This window comes from Nerophis ophidion, linkage group LG02 (genome assembly GCF_033978795.1).
Source record: "Nerophis ophidion isolate RoL-2023_Sa linkage group LG02, RoL_Noph_v1.0, whole genome shotgun sequence".
Lineage (NCBI taxonomy): Eukaryota > Metazoa > Chordata > Actinopteri > Syngnathiformes > Syngnathidae > Nerophis > Nerophis ophidion.
Window position 1 is genome coordinate 18,187,654 of NC_084612.1, and position 18,977 is coordinate 18,206,630.

The 18,977-nt window shown below is 40.4% G+C and overlaps 1 protein-coding gene across 1 annotated transcript in view; it reads right to left on the reverse strand.

Moving 5' to 3' along the window:
- LOC133537478 (proline-serine-threonine phosphatase-interacting protein 1-like) overlaps window positions 1–18,977 on the reverse strand; it is a 32,097-nt gene that overhangs the window by 4,319 nt on the left and 8,801 nt on the right. Inside the window, exons 5-14 of the mRNA XM_061878532.1 lie at window positions 17,007–17,113; window positions 16,871–16,933; window positions 11,727–11,816; window positions 8,571–8,616; window positions 5,221–5,300; window positions 4,977–5,075; window positions 4,797–4,893; window positions 1,147–1,234; window positions 991–1,073; window positions 45–127 (exon numbers count right to left, since the gene is read on the reverse strand). Coding sequence (XP_061734516.1) covers window positions 45–127; window positions 991–1,073; window positions 1,147–1,234; window positions 4,797–4,893; window positions 4,977–5,075; window positions 5,221–5,300; window positions 8,571–8,616; window positions 11,727–11,816; window positions 16,871–16,933; window positions 17,007–17,113 — 836 coding nt within the window. The remainder of the gene's footprint in view (window positions 1–44; window positions 128–990; window positions 1,074–1,146; window positions 1,235–4,796; window positions 4,894–4,976; window positions 5,076–5,220; window positions 5,301–8,570; window positions 8,617–11,726; window positions 11,817–16,870; window positions 16,934–17,006; window positions 17,114–18,977) is intronic.

An 18,977-nucleotide genomic window follows, 5' to 3' on the forward strand; every position in this document is an offset into this window, starting at 1 on the left:
CAGATAGTGAAACAAGGTTCTTAAATATTACTTGCAGTCATTACCTGTGCGGTGTAGTTATAAAGCACAAAGTAGGTGTCCTCATCCAGGGTTGGCAGTGATGCGTATGACCCATCCGATGTCTTATCTGAAGAAAAAAAAGATCAGTTTTAGCATTTGACTGCTAAGTAATCCATAATGTGCATTTATATAGCACATGTGAGTGTGATTGTGAATGTTGTCTGTCTATCTGAACAAGCTGAATGGGTCAAAACACGCTGAGGCACTCTACAAGAAGGGACAGAGCCGCCTCTACTTCCTCAGGAGGCTAGGATCCTTCTACGTTTGTACAAAGATGTTGAAGATGTTCTACAAGTCGGTGGTGGCGAGCGCTTTCTTGTACGCCGTGGCCTGCTGTGGCCGCGGGCTGAGAGGGAGGGACGCAAACAGACTGGACAAGTTGGTAGAGAAGGCCAGTAACGTGGTGGGAGTGGAGCTGGACTCTCTGGCGGTGGTGTCAGAGAGGAGAAGTCTAGCAAAACTCCTTGCCATTATGGACAACACCTCCCACCCCACTACACTGGGAGCTTGCGGAGAGAATGAGCACGTTCAGTGGAAGGCTCAGACTCCCTAAATGCAACACGGAACGACACAGGAGGTCCTTCATACCGACAGCCATCAGACTGTATAATGCATATGTTCCTTGACTGCACTTAAATGTAGAATATATGTAGAATATATTTATATTATTCATATATTATATATATAATTTATGTCATATATTATTTATTATTATTATTGTTTATTGTGAGCGAACTGTGGTGCTGAATTTCCCCCAGGGATCAGTAAAGTACTTTCTATTCTATTCTATCTGTGTTGGCCCTGCGATGAGGTGGCGACTTGTCCAGGATGTACCCCGCCTTCCGCCCGAATGCACCTGAGATAGGCTCCATCACCCCCCGTTACCCCAAAAGGGACAAGCGGTAGAAAATGGATGGATGGATGACTTACTTTCTCCACTACATGGTGATATTGAAAGCTGTCTTTTAGGCCCGTTTATTCCTACAGAAGCTCCCAGTAGAGGATCAGAGCGTCTGGAATAGTAAAGAAGACAAAACAAGATTCAATATGTTGACAATGGATGGGTCTAGTTTGTCTGGGACACACCTCCTCAGTACGCCTTGTGCTGGGCGGGCTTGGCCAGTTCCATCTGCAGACGTCTCCCTCTGGTAATAGCTCTCAAATTCAACAGGCTCTGTCAGGAAATGCTGGTTAGCAGGATTTAACTACTATAAGTACACCGTTGAATCCTAGGTAAGATGTTATATTTCAGGGCAGATCTGGATGAAGGTGCGTGCTGAGCAAGGAATAACTTTTTTCACATTTGAAGTCACGGTTATATAAGGTTATTTTGTGACTAGGGTTGTACTGTATGTTGCTCAGAGGGGACGTAGCCTTCTCTGTGGCGTGTCCCAAACTCTGGAACGATCTCCCTTTCCATGTGAGACAGGCCCCTTCTTTGGCTATTTTCAAGACCCCTCTTAAAACCAATTTTTATTCACTGGCTTTTAAAGGGGAACATTATCACAATTTCAGAAGAGTTAAAACCAATAAAAATCAGTTCCAAGTGGCTTATTTTATTTTTTGAAGTTTTTTTCAAAATTTTACCTATCCCGGAATATCCCTAAAAAAAAGCTTTCAAGTGCCTGATTTTCGCTATCTGTGAAGCCATCGTCCATTTTCCTGTGACGTTATCCAGTGATGCCAATACGGATAGCACAGCAAGATATAGCGACATTAGCTCGGATTCAGACTCGGATTTTAGCGGCTTAAGCGATTCAACAGATTACGCATGTATTGAAACGGATGGTTGGAGTATGGAGGCAGATAGCGAAAACAAAATTGAAGAAGAAACTGAAGCTAGTCAGCGAATAGCTATTGATGCTATTCAGCCATGTTTGCCTTCGCATCGCCGGTAAAATTTGCAGACCAACGATCGGAAGTTTCCATCTTGTGACACTGGATCAACTTAAATCCATCGATTGGTAAGTGTTTGTTTGGCATTAAAGGTGGGTGGAGGGAAATGCTGTATGTATATATAGTTTCAAATGTACATACAGCTGGCCTAAATAGCATGTTAGCATCGATTAGCTGGCAGTCATGCCGCGACCAAATATATCTCATTAGCACATAAGTCAACAACATCAACAAAACTCACCTTTGTGATTTAGTTGACTTTATCGTTGGAAATGCATCTGTAGGTTATCCATACATCTCTGTGCCATGTCTGCCTTGGCACCGCCGGTAAAATGTGCAGACACTCTGGCACTTTCAATAGGGGTCTGGCGGCAGATTTCTTTGACTTTATCGTTGGAAATGCATCTGCTTTGAGTGTCGTAGTATATCTACACAATCTTGCCATCTCTGTAGTAGCATAGCTTTCTTCGGTAAAGTGTGCGGAACAAACGACTGACCATTTCGTCGGCTTTCCCCACACCCTCGTATTTTGAACAAATTTCGTCCAATTTCTTGCCACTTTCGCATCTTCGGGCCAGTGGTGCAACTTGAATCCCTCCCTGTTAGTGTTGTCACATCCTCCGACAACACACTGTTGAGGCATGATGTCTCCAAAGTTCCAGAAAATAGTCGAAAAAAACGGAAAATAACAGAGCTGAGACGCGGTGTTTGTAATGTGTTTGAGAAAATGGCGGTTTTATTACCTAGGTTACGTCACATTCTGACGTCATCGCTCCGAGAGCGTTAAATAGAAAGGCGTTTAATTTGCCAAAATTCACCCATTTAGAGTTCGGAAACCGGTTAAAAAAAAAATATGGTCTTTTTTCTGCAACATCAAGGTATATATTGACGCTTACATAGGTCTGGTGATAATGTTCCCCTTTAACACAGCACGACTTGAAACTGTTTTTAACTTTTAACATTTTTAACTGTTTTTAACTTTTTGAATGCTTTTTATCTAACAAATTGTTCTTAGGGTAATTTGTATTTGCTTTTTCAATGTGTATTTTACTTTTGTTTTAAAAGTTATTTTTTAGTCTGTCCTTTGCCTCTATTTGTTTGTGGTGTACAGCCCTTTCTTCAACTGTGGTTGTGTTTAAAGGGCTTTATAAATAAAGTTGGTATGGTATGGTAAGGTGTTAGTATAGTACAGCAATACTAATGAATCATATTCGGTACTATACCGCCTCTAAAAAGTACCGGTCACCCACCCCGCTGCGCCCCCGTCGTCGTCACATCGGGTCATTGCTGGTTTACGAGCAGAGGAGCATGTTCTGTAGTGCACACACACAGAGTACTTACAAGCAGACAATGTGTGTAGACAGAAAAGGGAGAACGGATGCATTTTAGCCAAAAAACTAACGAACGATGAAGGAGAAGTTACAACACTGGCTAACTAGCTAGCGACTAAAGTCCAGCCGTAGTCTGCAGTGTTGTAGCTACTTCTAAATCTCTAAGCCTTGTCTCCACGGTGACTGATAAAGTAGTTGTTTTTTTCAAGTGTCATCCCTGCAGGACGAGGAATAGCTAAACAGGCTTCACTACACACCGTAGATCACCGGCGTCAAAATGTAAACAAACGCCATTGGTGGATCTACACCTGACATCCACTCTAATGATACCAAGTAGAGGAGCGTATCTAGTCGATACTACTATGATTACGTCAATATTTTTTGGCATCACAACCTCTTCTTTTGTTTAAAAAAATATATATTATGTTTATAAACTCAGGAAATATGTCACTGGACACATGAGGTCTTGTAATAGGACCATTGTATGATTATGTAACTAGTTGGTATCGGATTGATACCCAAATTTGTGGTATCATCCAAAACTAATGTAAAGCATCCAAACAACAGAAGAATAAGTGATTGTTACATTTTTAACAGAAGTTATAGATAGAACATTTTAAAACAGAAAGTCAGCAGATATTAACAGTAAATGAACAAGTAAATTAATAATTAATTTTCTACCACTTGTCCTTAAAAAAATTGACAAAATAATTGAATGGAAAATGAGACAATATGTTACTGCATGGGCTTCACGGTGGGAGAGGGGTTAGTGCGTCTGCCTCACAATACGAAGGTCCTGCAGTCCTGGGTTCAAATCCAGGCTCGGGATCTTTCTGTGTGGAGTTTGCATGTTCTCCCCGTGACTGCGTGGGTTCCCTCCGGGTACTCCGGCTTCCTCCCACTTCCAAAGACATGCACCTGGGGATAGGTTGATTGGCAACACTAAAAAAAATTGGCCCTAGTGTGTGAATGTGAGTGTGAATGTTGTCTGTCTATCTGTGTTGGCCCTGCGATGAGGTGGCGACTTGTCCAGGGTGTACCCCGCCTTCCGCCCGATTGCAGCTGAGGTAGGCGCCCCCCGCGACCCCAAAAGGGAATAAGCGGTAGAAAAAGGAAGGATGGATGTTACTGCATATGTCAGCAGCTAAATTAGGAGCCTTGGTGTGCTTACTTACTAAAGAGTTGTCTTGTCTTGTTCACTATTTTATTTAAGGACAAACTTGCAACAATATAATATAATTTTAGAATTTTGTTTACATTAATTGATTGTTCTCCATGCTTTTGCTGACATTTCTTTTCCCTTCTGCCTTGATAGCTGAGAAGACTTTAGTCAGAGGAAGGTTACATTTGAAACAAAAATGTTTACATTTAATATATTTTCTCTTGCTCTTATTTTGATAGGTCATTAAAAATATGAATAGTTATGGATATTTTAAAACCCTTAAGTGGTGATACATTTTTCTGCCACATTGCCCAGTATTGTTTATGTACGAAATGAAGCTTGTTCACCTGGTGGACGCAAACCCGTCCTTTTCATCTCTATGAAACAATTGTTGATAGCGGTGATGTCACAGTGCTCCAGTTGCTTCCTCACCTCCTCATAGAACTAGCTTGACACAGGTAGACCATCCATTAGAACTCTTCATGGCTCTCAACACACACATCTACCCAAAAGGAATGTAAGCTTGCCTCGTCGTCTTTGACACATTGCATAGAGATGTGATTGCAGTGGTCCCACAAGGTACACCTGAGCACGCCAATGCGATCGGCCTCCAGCTGCTGGAACACCTGCAACGAATCAGCATAAAAGGTTTTGTTCCACTTTTAGCTGACTGAGCGCACATGACTTGTATTTCCCATCCTGGAGTCGGAATCGTGACCGTAAAAGGGAAGTGGTGTGTTTTCCTATGACTCTATGTATGAGCTGAGTTACCTCACACGTGCTTCTGTGTGTTTCCTCCCAGTCCTGGCGAATGCTTTCCAGCAGGGTGATGTTGGTCAAGTAGGAACACTCTGCCAAACAATCAGGAGGACATATAGATACAAAACCCAAAACCAGTGAAGTTGGCACGTTGTGTAATTCGTAAATAAAAACAGAATACAATGATTTGCACATCCTTTTCAACTTATATTCAATTGAATAGACTGCAAAGACAAGATATTTAATGTTCGAACTGAAAAACTTGGTTTTTTTTGCAAATATTCATTAACTTAAAAATGTATGGCAGCAACACATTGCAAAAAAGTTGGCACGGGGGCATTTTTACATCTGTGTTACATGGCCTTTCCTGTTAACAACTTTCGGTAAACGTTTGGGAACTCTATCCATCCCTCCATCTTCAACCGCTTAGGCGGAATCGGGTCGCAGGCACAACAACTCCAGCAGAGACCCCAGACTTCTTTCTCCAGAGCAACATTAGTAACTTCCTCCTGGGGAATCCCGAAGCGTTCCCAGGCCAAAGAAGATATGTAATCCCCCATCTGGTCCTTGGCCTGCCGTGGCGTCTCCTCCCAGTGGGATCTGCAACGAGGACCTCCCTAGGGAGACGCTCGTGAGGCATCCGCACGAGATGCCCGAACCACCTAAGCTGGTTCCTTTCCAAGCGGAGGAGCAGCGGCTCTACTCCCAGTCTCTCCCGGGTGACCTAAAATCTCACCCTATCTCTAAGGGATATGCCAGCCGCACTTCTGAGGAAACTAATTTTGGCCGCTTGTATCCGTGATCTTATTCTTTCAGTCATGACCCACACTTCATGACCATAGGTGAGAGTAGGAATGTAGATAGCTCGGTAGACAAAGAGCTTTGCCTTCTGGCTCCGCTGTCGTTTCGTCACAACAGTGCGGCAGAGAGACTGCAATACTGCCCTAGCTGCTCCGATTCTCCGGCTGATTTCCTTCTCCATCTTTCCCTCACTTGTGAACGAGACCCCGAGATGCTTAAACCCCTTTCCCTGGGACAGAGTCTCGTTCTCTACCTGGACTGTACAAACCATCGATGCTGATCCTCAGTCCAGCCGCTGAACACTCTGCTGCGAACCGATCCAGTGAGAGCTGAAGGTCATGAACCGAAGGTGCCATCAGGACCACATATTCTGCAAACAGCACTAACGCAACCTTTAGCCCTCCGAGACTTATATTTTCTCTGCCATAGTCACGACTCTGCCTAAAAATCCCGTACATGAAAATCCCAAACAGGATAGGTAACAGAGCGTAGCCCTGGTGGAGACCAACCCCCACTGGAAACGGATCCGACTTACATCCAAGCACCCAGACACAACTCTCGCTTTGGTTGTGCTGAGATTGGATTGCTCTCAGCTGAGTCCCCTCACCCCGTACTCCCTCAGTACCTCCCACAGGATCTCCCGGGGGACCCGGTCATACGCCTTCTCCAAATCCACAAAGCACATGTAGACTGGATAGGCATAACCCCAGGCCTTCTCCAGGATTCCCACAAGAGTAAAGAGCTGGAGAGTTGTTCCACAACCAAGACGGAATCCACATTGCTCCTCTTGAATCTAAGGTTCGACTATCGGCCAGACCCTTGTTTCCAGTACCTTGGCGTAAACTTTCCCAGGGATGCTGGGTAGTGTGATACCCTTGTAATTAGCACACACCCTCTGGTTCCCCTTTTTGAATAGGGGACCCACCACCCCAGTCTGCCACTCCCTCGGCACTGTCCCAGACTTCCATGCAATGTTGAAGAGGCGTATCACCTCTTGTCCACTGGGGCGAACTCCAACGTACAGGCACTCAGCCGGGGACTCGTAAGTATCCCCACACCCGCCTGGGCCCTCACACCCTGAGCAACTCCAGAAGTGAACAGGGTCCATCCCCTGTCCAGGAGTGTGGTTTCAGAGCCTTTGCTATGCGTAGAGGTAAGCCCCACCAGATCCAACCGGTAGCGCTCATGCTCTTTCCCCACCAGCGTAGAGACATTCCATGTCCCAAAAGTCAGCCTGTGCCGCCCCGAATTGGTCCGTCTGGAGCATCCGCTTTCACTGCCATCCACTTAGCAGCGCACCGACCCCACTGGTTCTGACCGCGGGTGGTGGATAGGATGGTGTGTCCACGTATCTTCTTCGGGGTGTACCCAGTCGGGCTCCGTGGCCACCAGGCGCTCGCTGACGAGCCCTGCACACGGGCCTAGCTCCGGAGGAGGGCCCCGGGCTTCCTCTGGGCCGGTTAACGCATCCTCTTTTAGTTTCTTTCAAGGGGGGTATTGGAACCCCAATGGGGGACCATTCGGATGCTACACCTAGCCCAAGGGTGACCCGGAACTATGTAAAGCAGGGTCTTTCAACTCCCTGAGGCTTTATACAAGCCCACATACCTGTGAACTGAGGAAACCAATTTTTGAAGCTTTTCAGGTGGCTCCGTTGCGGTATTTTAGGCTTCATATTGTGCCATACATTTTCAATGGGAGAAAGGTCTGCACTACAGGCAGACCAGTCTAGTGCCCACACACTTTTATTATGAAGCCATGCTGTTGTAACACGTGGCTTGGCATTGTCTTGCTGAAATAAGCAGGGGCGTCCATGATAACGTTGCTTAGATGGCAACATATGTTGCTCCAAAACCTGTATGGACCTTTCAGTATTAATGGTGCCTTCACAGATGTGTAAGTTACCCATGCTTTGGGCACTAATACACCCCCATACCATCACAGATGCTGGCTTTTAAACTTTGCGCCTAAAACAATGGTTAGTTTCCTCTTTAATAATATCATTGTTTAGGTGCAGTGATTTCTCCAGCTTCTCTGAACCTTTTGATCATATTACGGACAGTAGAAGGTGAAATCCCTTAATTCCTTGCAATAGTTCGTTGAGAAATATTTTTCTTAAACTGTTAGACAATTTGCTCACGCATTTGTTCACAAAGTGGTGACCCTCGCCCCATCCTCTTTTGTGAATGAATAAGCATTTCATGGGAGCTGCTTTTATACTTCATTGTGGCACCCACCCGTTCCCAATTGGCCTGTCCGACTGTGGGATGTTCCAAATAAGTCTCAGTCTTTTTTGCCACTTGTGCCAGCGTCATTGAAACAGGTTTCAGGCATCAAATTCCAAATGAGCCAATATATGCAAAAAATAACAGTTTGCCAGTTTGAATGTTAAATATATTGTCTTTGCAGTCTATTCAATTAAATATAAGTTGAAAAGGATTTGCAAATCCTTGTATTCTGTTGTTGTTTACGATTTACACAACGTGCCAACTTCACTGGTTTTGGAATTTGTCCATATACCGTACATAAAACAGTAATTGCAATATAAAACTCGAACCAACCTGCTTCACACGCTGCCCGTCTGCAATGTTTGGCCCTGTGGTGCACCTGTTAAATACATGTTCACATTTCACTAAAAATAGATTTTTTTGACATGTAAAGTATCTTCTTTCTCGCCTATAAAGTGTGTTTTTGGCAGTCTGAACTGTAAGAACCACTGCTAACTATGGATGGACATAATCAATCGATATTTTCATCAATTGTCTATGACTGATTACTGATTAATTGATATTTTAATAATTAAAAAAAGTCAAAAAGGTACCTTTTTAAACAGGCTTTTTAATTTTGAGTTTTTTTATTTTTTGCTATTAACACTAGTTTTCTCTCAATGTTATTGTTTTATTAACCTATTAATATCTTAATTGTATTTTTACATATATTTCATTATATGTTTCATACTATTTTTTAAATTGCGTTAATTTTAGTTATTTTCCAGTTTGGACGCCTCAAAGGGGGCCATTTTCCTCAATCCTCAGTGCCGTGCCATATTTTGTTTTGTATTTGCCAGTAGTGCTGTGTGTGCTTGTATGTATGTATTTTCTTCTCTTTTTTTTTGTTCTCTGTTTGTGTAAGCCACTTGCCTGTGTATGGAAAGTGCTATTTGAAGTTAGTTAATTTGATAGTTATGTCAATATGGTGTGCACTACTTTGCTACAACCAGCAGAGGCACTGTTGATTGAATGCATTCATCCTAAAAAAGTAAAACAACTCCTCTGTCATTTAAACAGGAGTTTAGATCATCAGAGGGACATATTCCCATTAAAAATAGTTTAATAAGAGTATAACTAATAGATTAACTTAGCGTTCATTTTCAAGGAACTTTAGTCAAATGACCTTGTGTAGGGCCAACATACAGTCGTGCTCATAAGTTTACATCCCATGGGAGAATTTATGATTTCTTAGCCATTTTTCAGAGAATATGACTGATAACACAAAAACCTTTCTTCCACTCATGTTTGATGGTTGTGTGATGCTATTTATTTGCAAACAACTGTTCACTCTTTTTAAATCAAAATGACAAAAGAAAGTACCCAAATGACCCTGATCAAAAGTTCACATACCCCCAGTGACTTTGATTTGATGACATTCACAAAAGTTGACACAAACAGGTTTGAATGGCTAACCACGTTTCCAGTCCTCACCTGTGGCCTGTTTGTTTGTAATTAATGTGTGTGTATAAAAGGTCAGTGAGTTTCTGGGCTTCTGCCAGACCATTGCATCTTTCTGCACAGATGTTTCTGCATTCTGAGTCATGGGGAAGGCAAAAGAATTGTCAAAGGATCTGCGAGAAAAGGTAATTGAACTGCATTAAACAGGAAAGGGGTATGAAAAGCTTTTCAAGGAATTGAGAATGCCAATCAGCAGTGTTAAAACAACATTATCACAATTTCAAAAGGGTTAAAAACAATAAAAATCAGTTCCCAGTGGCTTGTTTTATTTTTTGAATTTTTTTTCAAAATTTTACACCTCCCGGAATATCCCTAAAAAAAAGCTTTAAAGTTCTTGATTTTCGCTATTTGTCCATTTCCCTGTGATGTCATACAGTGCTGCCAATACAAACAACATGGCGGTTACCACAGCAAGATATAGCGACATTAGCTCGGATTCAGACTCGGATTTCAGCGGCTTAAGCGATTCAACAGATTACGCATGTATTGAAACGTGGTCGGAGTATGGAGGCAGATAGCGAAAACAAAATTGAAGAGGAAACTGAAGTTATTGAGCATTAGCTATTGACGCTATTCGGCCATAGCATGGGTGTACCTAATGAAGTGGCCCATAGCATGGTTCCTTATTAGCATCGCCGGTAAAATGTGCGGACCAAACGATCAGGACTTTCGCATCTTGTGACATTGGAGCAACTTAAATATGTCGATTGGTAAGTGTTTGTTTCGCATTAAATGTGGGTATCTAGTTTCAAATGTACATACAGCTAGCGTAAATAGCTTGTTAGCATCAATTAGCGTAGCATGTTAGCATCGATTAGCTGGCAGTCATGCTGTGACCAAATATGTCTGATTAGCACATAAGTCAACAACATCAACAAAACTCACCTTTGTGATTTCGTTGACTTAATCGTTGCAAATGCATCTGCAGGTTATCAATACATCTCTGTGCCATGTCTGCCTTAGCATCGTCGGTAAAATGTGCAGACACTCTGGCACATTCAATGGGGGTCTGGCGGCAGATTTTTTGCCTGTTGTGCAACTTGAATCCCTGTTAGTGTTGTTACACCCTCCGACAACACACCGACGAGGCATGATGTCTCCAAGGTTCCAAAAAATAGTCGAAAAAACGGAAAATAACAGAGCTGAGACCCGGTGTTTGTAATGTTTTGAAAATGAAAATGCCGGGTGTATTACCTCGGTGACGTCACGTTCTGACGTCATCGGTACAAGACCGATAAACAGAAAGGCGTTTAATTCGCCAAAATTCACCCATTTAGAGTTCGGAAATCGGTTAAAAAAATACATTTTTTCTGCAACATCAAGGTATATATTGACGCTTTTATAGGTTTGGTAATAATGTTCCCCTCTAGGAAGTGGAAAATGAGGGATACAGCCACAACTGCCAGGAAAATTGTTCGAGATGCAGAGAAAAATCCACAGATAACTTCAGCTGAAATACAGGACTCTAAAAAATTGTGGTGTGGCTGTTTCAAGATGCACAATAAGGAGGCACTTGAAGAAAAATGGGCTGCATGGTCGACTGGTCAAAAAGTTCAATTTTTGTCTCATCACTCCAAATTACTTAGTTCCAGAAGTTTTGAGGCTTGTCTCTGTGCTGTTTGGCGTAATGTAGGTGGGGTACTTTGAGAGAAAAATGTCTTTCTTCTGGCGACTCAGCCAAGAAATCATAAATTCTCCCAGGGTATGTAAACTTATAAGCACAACTGTATGTTTAGCATATTATATACCACAACAGCATCTGATCAGCGGTTGCCACGGCAACTGCAGTAAGACATATTCACCCATTACAAGCAAAAATATATTATTTGCGGTAAAATGATTAACTATTGTTTAAAAGTTAATATTTGTGAAATATATTGGGTTTACAATAACATTCATACACCAGTAGAATGAGAGTTTCAATCTTTTTATCTGAAGAAAAGTTATTTGGGTTATCTTTTGATTAAAATAATTTTACACTCATTGTACCTTTTCTCCTTGTTTGGCTGCAATGGCTGTCTTTGTTGTATGCTCAGCCTCATCCGCCTCCTTGCATCGCACCTCATAGATCTTCTTTGACTATAAAAAGAAGGAAAGGACCAGGAGAAAAATGCTGAAAAAGTATACATATTTAGCTTTTATTTTAGATAGTGGGAAACACCATGAAAGCAATGATTCTGAGTACATTACAATCGTGTAATTTAAGGTTTTCAGATATACCTTAAATTGTACTAAATTTAGTACATAAAAATGGAGCAGAGTCACTAAAAAAAAAAGATTTGTCATTTTTTTGTTTAATTAAATTCAAATATAGAACAACAATATAATAATGTAGTATTTATGAATGTCGTTCATTTTTTATCACCATTTTATGAAGTAGTGCTGTTATTTTTATGTATACGCGCGAACCGGAAATGGTATCCTTCAGGTTTTCGTTCTGGCCGAGTTATGCCTTTTTAAAAATAGACACATTATTTAGTAACGCGTCCAATTGGAAGTTCGACCGTCCCAAAAATTTGATGCAAAGGTAAGAAAAGACGTTCATGATAAAATGTTGTTCATGATGAACGTTTTGGGTGTTGATGGGATACTCTGACAATTATAGTACAATTCCTGTCTTTATTTTCTGTAGTGAATCTAATGTGTGTGTGAGAACTTTGGGTAAAATTTAGCATTGCTAGCTAACAGTGGGAAAGCTTGTTAAACATCACCATTGCCATGAAGATATGTAAAATATATTTTTAAGTACAGTGTCAAAGTATTTGTACTTTGCCACTTTGCGAGATTTAATTTGACTGACAGCAGTCCTGTCCAATTTTTCACAGCCTAAATCACTTAAAACTGTTTAACATCCATCCATCGATCCATTTTTCCTACCGCTTGTCCCTTATGGAGTCGTGGGGGGTGCTGGAGCCTATCCCAGCTGCACATGGGCGGAAGGCGGTGCACACCCTGGACAAGTTTCCACCTCATCGCAGGGCCAACACATATTTAACAGATATCTTTAAATAGGTAAGATACATCAATATATGTTAATTACAGTGTGTGTGCGGTGTATGTCTAGAACTATGCAATTAAGTTCCAGATCTGGGGCCTGATCTACTAACATCCAAATACCACACGCTAAAAAGCGTGCGCAAACTTTAAAAGCAGTCTTGCAACACATATCCAATGGAACCCAGGTTTTTTAGTGCTCTGAAAGTACGACCTAGGAGATGCTGCCACTAACTGCAAATGTGTGTTGAAACATTCCAGATGCAAAACAATGTATATTGCAAAAATATTTTTTAATATGTAGGAATAAACATACTGTTCTTCATTTGAAAAAAAATTAAAAAACGTCGAGACACCTAAACGCATTAGTTTAATTTGTTTTAATCAGCACCTTAATCAGCCCAATTATTAAATGATATTTCTAAATAGACGATATGTCAATTTTTAAAAATGTTTGACAGTCCATATATGTTGACAAGCATTTAGGGCCTAGCTGTACAGCTCACATATCACACAGCTATTTCTGCGCAACTGCCAGTTTGCACATTCTTTCCAAATTTATTATACTGAATATAACCCAAAACAGCGACCACAGAACATTTTCAGTCTTGATAAATCACACTGTGTGTGCTAAATGATTACATTTCTATTATCTCTTCAAGGGATGTAAATCTCTTTGTTTTGGACGATACGGTTCACATTTCCATATATGGGGTGGCGACTTGTCCAGGGTGTACCCCGCCTTCCGCCCGATTGTAGCTGAGATAGGCGCCAGCGCCCCCCGCGACCCCAAAAGGGAATAAGCGGTAGAAAATGGATGGATGGATGGTTACGATGTGATTAAAAAATGATTTATTTATAAATCAGAACAATGCGATTCGATTTAGTGTATGTACGATTCGATAAGATTTGATACGGTGTATGAATGATTCAATTCTATTGTTATAATCAAATTGACCACATTCTTTTTTACAGGACAAAATAATAGAAATATTCATTTCTGTGCATAGACTCCTCCCCATATTAGAGAATAAATAGTTAGGACCTTGGCACCAAAGTCAGTCTATGAGCATTGACTGATGAAAACTACTCAGATGAGAGGCCAAATGTCTTCTAAGACAACTGATCAGTTGAATGAGAAAAACAACCTGATGAATGAGAACATCCAAAGACAGAGTCTGTGTGTCAACTCATTGTTGTAGTTTTTCTATTGATATTGTTCTATTGTTATTTTTACATTGATAGTGTTAATGGTTTGCTCTTAAAGAAGAAACAGTGTTTTCTTTGACAAAAAGGGCAAGCAAAATACAACAACAAAAAAAAGATTAAAAACAACCTAATACAAACAGATAGATATAGAGTTGGTCTAGAGATTTAAGCATTCAAATTAGGGCTGGGCGAAATGGCCTTTTATTAATATCTTGATATTTTTAGGCCATGTCACGATACACGATATATATCTCGATAGTTTGCCTTAGCCTTGAATGAAAACTTGATGTATATAATCACACCAGTATGATTGTTTTGTGTCTACATTAAAACAATCTTGTTCATACTGCATTAAAATATGCTCATTTTAAACTTTCATGCACAGAGGGAAATCACAACTAAGTCAATTGGCCAAAACTGTATTTATTAAACAGTACACTAAATTACAGTGTACTTTTTGTACAGAACGCCACTACAATAGTTAAAAACAAAAAAGTGCACTTTTGTGCATGATGTCACACAAGATACTTCAATAACTGTCAAATAAAAATGAGCTGGATAATATCAAATCGTGACGTGAATTATATTTATATAGCGCTTTTCTCTAGTGACTCAAAGCGCTTTACATAGTGAAACCCAATATCTAAATTACATTTAAACCAGTGTGGGTGGCGCTGGGAGCACGTGGGTAAAGTGTCTTGCCCAAGGACACAGCGGCAGTGACTAGGATGGCAGAAGCGGGAATCGAACCTGCAACCCTCAAGTTGCTGGCACGGCCACTCTACCAACCGAGCTATACCGCCCCACAATCAATCAAATCAAATAGTGTATGTCCTTCACTACGTGATAGGTTACTGCGGACGTTTGTTGTTGATTTTTTTTTTCATACGGTGTTGAGCTGGAAATGGTTGCCTCTGCATTTTGTGGGTGTGGCACCGGCCGGAGATTTTGACATGCAGAGTTTCAAGCACTCTTCATTCTCTTGCGGGTGACTTTTCAAGTAATGCTACATGGTGCTACTTTTTGTAGAAACGCTTTTGCCGCATAAATGGTCAACATATTCCCTCATGAAGCCGAACCACCGCCAGACGATGGACCCCGTGCTGTTTTTCTTGGGAATTAATTCTTCCTCCATTTGTTACCAGATTCGCACCTTCTCTCTCTCGTATTACCACCCGCACCGCACCGCTAGCATCACAACTAACGTTACTATGTCGCTTCCTCTCTGCTACGCTGGAGCGTTAGATTTTGCACACGTGACGTATGTAAGAAGGTGCGCTTGTTTTATGTCTCTGTGAGAAGGAAAGACAAGAAAGAGTGGGAAACGCCTGCAGTGTGACGCCCGCAGCTAAAAGCAACTGCGTGAGAAGGTATACTCGAATATCACGATATAGTCATTTTCTATATCGCACATAGACAAACCCGCGATATATAGAGTATATCGATATATCGAGTATATCGCCCAGCCCTAATTCAAAGTAAAAAAATAAGTGATATATATGACTTTCTCTTAATACTTTTATGAGTGGGACCATTCACAGTGTGGCGCGTATTAGTAAGAGTGCTAAAGTTGTTTATATCAGTGGTTCTCAAATGGGGGTGCGCGTACCCCTGGGGGTACTTGAAGGTATGCCAAGGGGTACGTGAGAGTTTTTAAAATATTCTAAAAATAGCAACAATTCAAAAATCCATTATAAATATATTCATTGAATAATACGTCAACAAAATATGAATGCAAGTTCATAAACTGAAAAGAAATGCAACAATGCAATATTCAGTGTTGACAGCTAGATTTTTTGTGGACATGTTCTATAAATATTGACAATAAAGATTTCTTTTTTTGTGAAGAAATGTTTAGAATTAAGTTCATGAATCCAGATGGATCTGTATTACAATCCCCAAAGAGGGCACTTTAAGTTGATGATTACTTGAAATCTTTATTTATAATTCAATCACTTGTTTATTTTTCAACAAGTTTTTAGTTATTTTTATATCTTTTTTTCCAAATAGTTCAAGAAAGACCACTACAAATGAGCAATATTTTTGCACTGTTATATAATTTGATGAATCAGAAACTGATGACATAGAGCTGTATTTTACTTCTTTATCCCTTTTTTTCAACCAAAAATGCTTTCCTCTGATTAGGGGGTACTTGAATTGAAAACATTTTCACATGGGGTACATCACTGAAAAAAGGTTGAGAACCACTGGTTTATATCACAACCCTCAGTGTAACCTGTATGGCTGTTGACCAAGTATGCCTTGCAGTCGCTTATGTGTGTCTGCAGAAGCCTCATACAACATAAGAATGGGCTGGTGAGCTGTTTGTTGCGATTGTAGAGGGCGCTAAATGCATTGTCATCATAGCACGCCCTTATTATTGTTGTTTGGGTGAAAACCAGTCGAGAGAACAATTGCTCTGAAACTCGGTAGTCTCCCGGAAAAATTGAGATGGTTGGCAAATGTGATGTTGTCAAGGGCATTCAAATAAAACTCGCGGGCCGCACTAATATTACATTTTCATATTAGGTGCGGGCCGCGTGTCTGAGACCCCTGGTTAATACATAGCACAAAGCAACAAAAAACCTTTGTACGCTGTGTTATTTCATTTTGAATTTCAAAAGAGACTTGTGGCTCCCATAGTTTTCTTTATTTTGTGAAACGGGTCAAAATGGCTCTCTGAGTGGTAAAGGTTGCCGACCCCTGATCTAGTATATAAGGGTCTTATAATATTACTTATTAAAAACGGTTACTGCTCAAACAGTTATTGTGAATCAAAATCACCATTGTTGTAAATTATTGACCTTTTTAAGGCTCCAACGACTTCACATCAAATATTTGACTACTGAATTTTTATGAGGGAAAAAATTGAATGTTTTGATACATAACAAATGTTGAATGAATATCAATTCTATTTGTGTTCTTATTACCTCCATTGTTTTCTTGAACATGGACACCTTTTTCTTCTGCAACTTCTCCATGATGCTTTCAAACTGTGAGGAGAAACATTGAAGCGCTTAACGATATTAATAACGGTGCCAGATCACATAAGTTATGGTCAAAAACCTTTTTTCTCTGCTCTTTTTGTCGCTCTCTGAATGCCTCAATCTTTTTCACTTCCTCTTTCATTGCCTCAGACATTTGGATATGAAAATGTCCCATGTTCTCAATTTCTGCAGCCAAAAAGATCACATACTGTTTGTAACAGAGCAGGTTCTGAAGCAAAATGAGACTAAACAAGCTTTGCTGGTGTATTTTCTCAAAAAGTGGCCACTTATTGAGTACCAGACGCCTTCTTTGATTAACAGTAAAGTGTTTTTTTGAGTGGAGGTTTTTATTGCTACCGTATAAATGTGCTGCCGTGTGTGTTGAATGTTTATTGAAGAATGTCTACTTTTATATTGTAGAAGTAGAAGTCTGCATGGAATATAACGTGTAACTGACTCATCATAGCAGTTTCTCGAGTTGTTCTCTGTACCTACAGTTAGAGGTGGAAGTAACCGTTTCTGCATTGTCATGTGCACTAAATACAACAGACATAGTAATAAAAACATTTTCTCACATTGAATTGTTTAAATAAAGTCTAGATAAAGCATATTATATTATGTACAATAAAAATCCTACACATTTCAGCAACCTTTTAATTAGGGCTGCACCAAACTATCGTTTCTTGAATTGATTAATCAATTGATTATTTATTCATTTAATCTGTATATTTAGTTTATTTTTGTAACTAACATATTTTAAGTGTAGTAGTGCAATAAATTGCACAAAGCAATTCTCTAAAAATATGTTTTGTGTCTAGAAACTTTTAATACATGTCGTTTGGTTTAGGATCCAAAAGTAAATTACTCACAGATCTGTTTTACTTCCCCCGTCATCCCGGAGAATCACCCTTAATGCAACCCTTTTAAGTGCTGGTGCATTACAGTGGTGCTGCTGTGAAAAGTATTTTTTGATTTTCTAGTTTACAGAGTACCGTGTTGTTTGAGTTTTTTCTGACTGAGACACTGGACTATGTCCTTACCCTCAATGTTGGCGTGTCTTGAGCGGGGTTTTTATGATGCAAAACCGATCATCCATAAGTGAGATCAGCCGATACAGATAACATGTATTTACTGTGAATTAGAGATGTCCGATAATGGCTTTTTTGCCGATATCCGATATTCCGATATTGTCCAAATCGTAATTACAGATTCCGATATCAACCGGTACCGATATATACAGTCGGGGAATTAACAGATTATTATGCTTGATTTTGTTGTGATGCTCCGCTGGATGCATTAAACAATGTAACAAGGTTTTCCAAAATAAATCAACTCATGTTATGGGAAAAAGTGCCAACATGGCACTGCTATATTTATTATTGAAGTGAATAATTTTTTTTAACATGCCTCAGAATAACAGCTTTGAATTTGGGACATGCTCTCCCTGAGATGATCCTGATACCCACCACAACTATGTGAAATACTACACTTTGACTTTCACAAAGTGCTTTTTTTTTAAAAACTTGCCTCAAAACAACAGCTAAAAAAACAATGAAGGCACACAGCTTTAGTCCAGAGTATACTAGAGTAATAAAGTAAACAATAACGTAGTCCTCATTTAGAGCAAGACTGCGTGGCATAATGTATAACAGGGAATTATAAACTGGGCTCAATCTGTCCTGCACAAATGTGCTGGAAGCGAGTGGTGAGTGCTTGAAGTGGCCTACCAGTCAGCAGTAGCTTCTGAAATGCTGCGTTGAGACAGGCCACAACTTGGGCTTTCACCCTGGGCTGATTTTTGTCGTATTTTTTTTAAGCGACAACTGTGTGGTACTACTTTTTTTCGGTGTTTGCTTTTGATCCATCTTCTGCTTGTATTCATCGTGTATCTCCTTATGGTTCTTGAGGAGGTGGGAGATCAAATTGCTCGTATTAAAGGAAGACTTCTTTGTTCCTTCTCGCATAACTAACTTTTTGCAGTCATTCCAAATTGCCACTTTTTTATCCGTCAGACACACTTTAAAGCATAGACATGGTGTCGTTAGTCAGC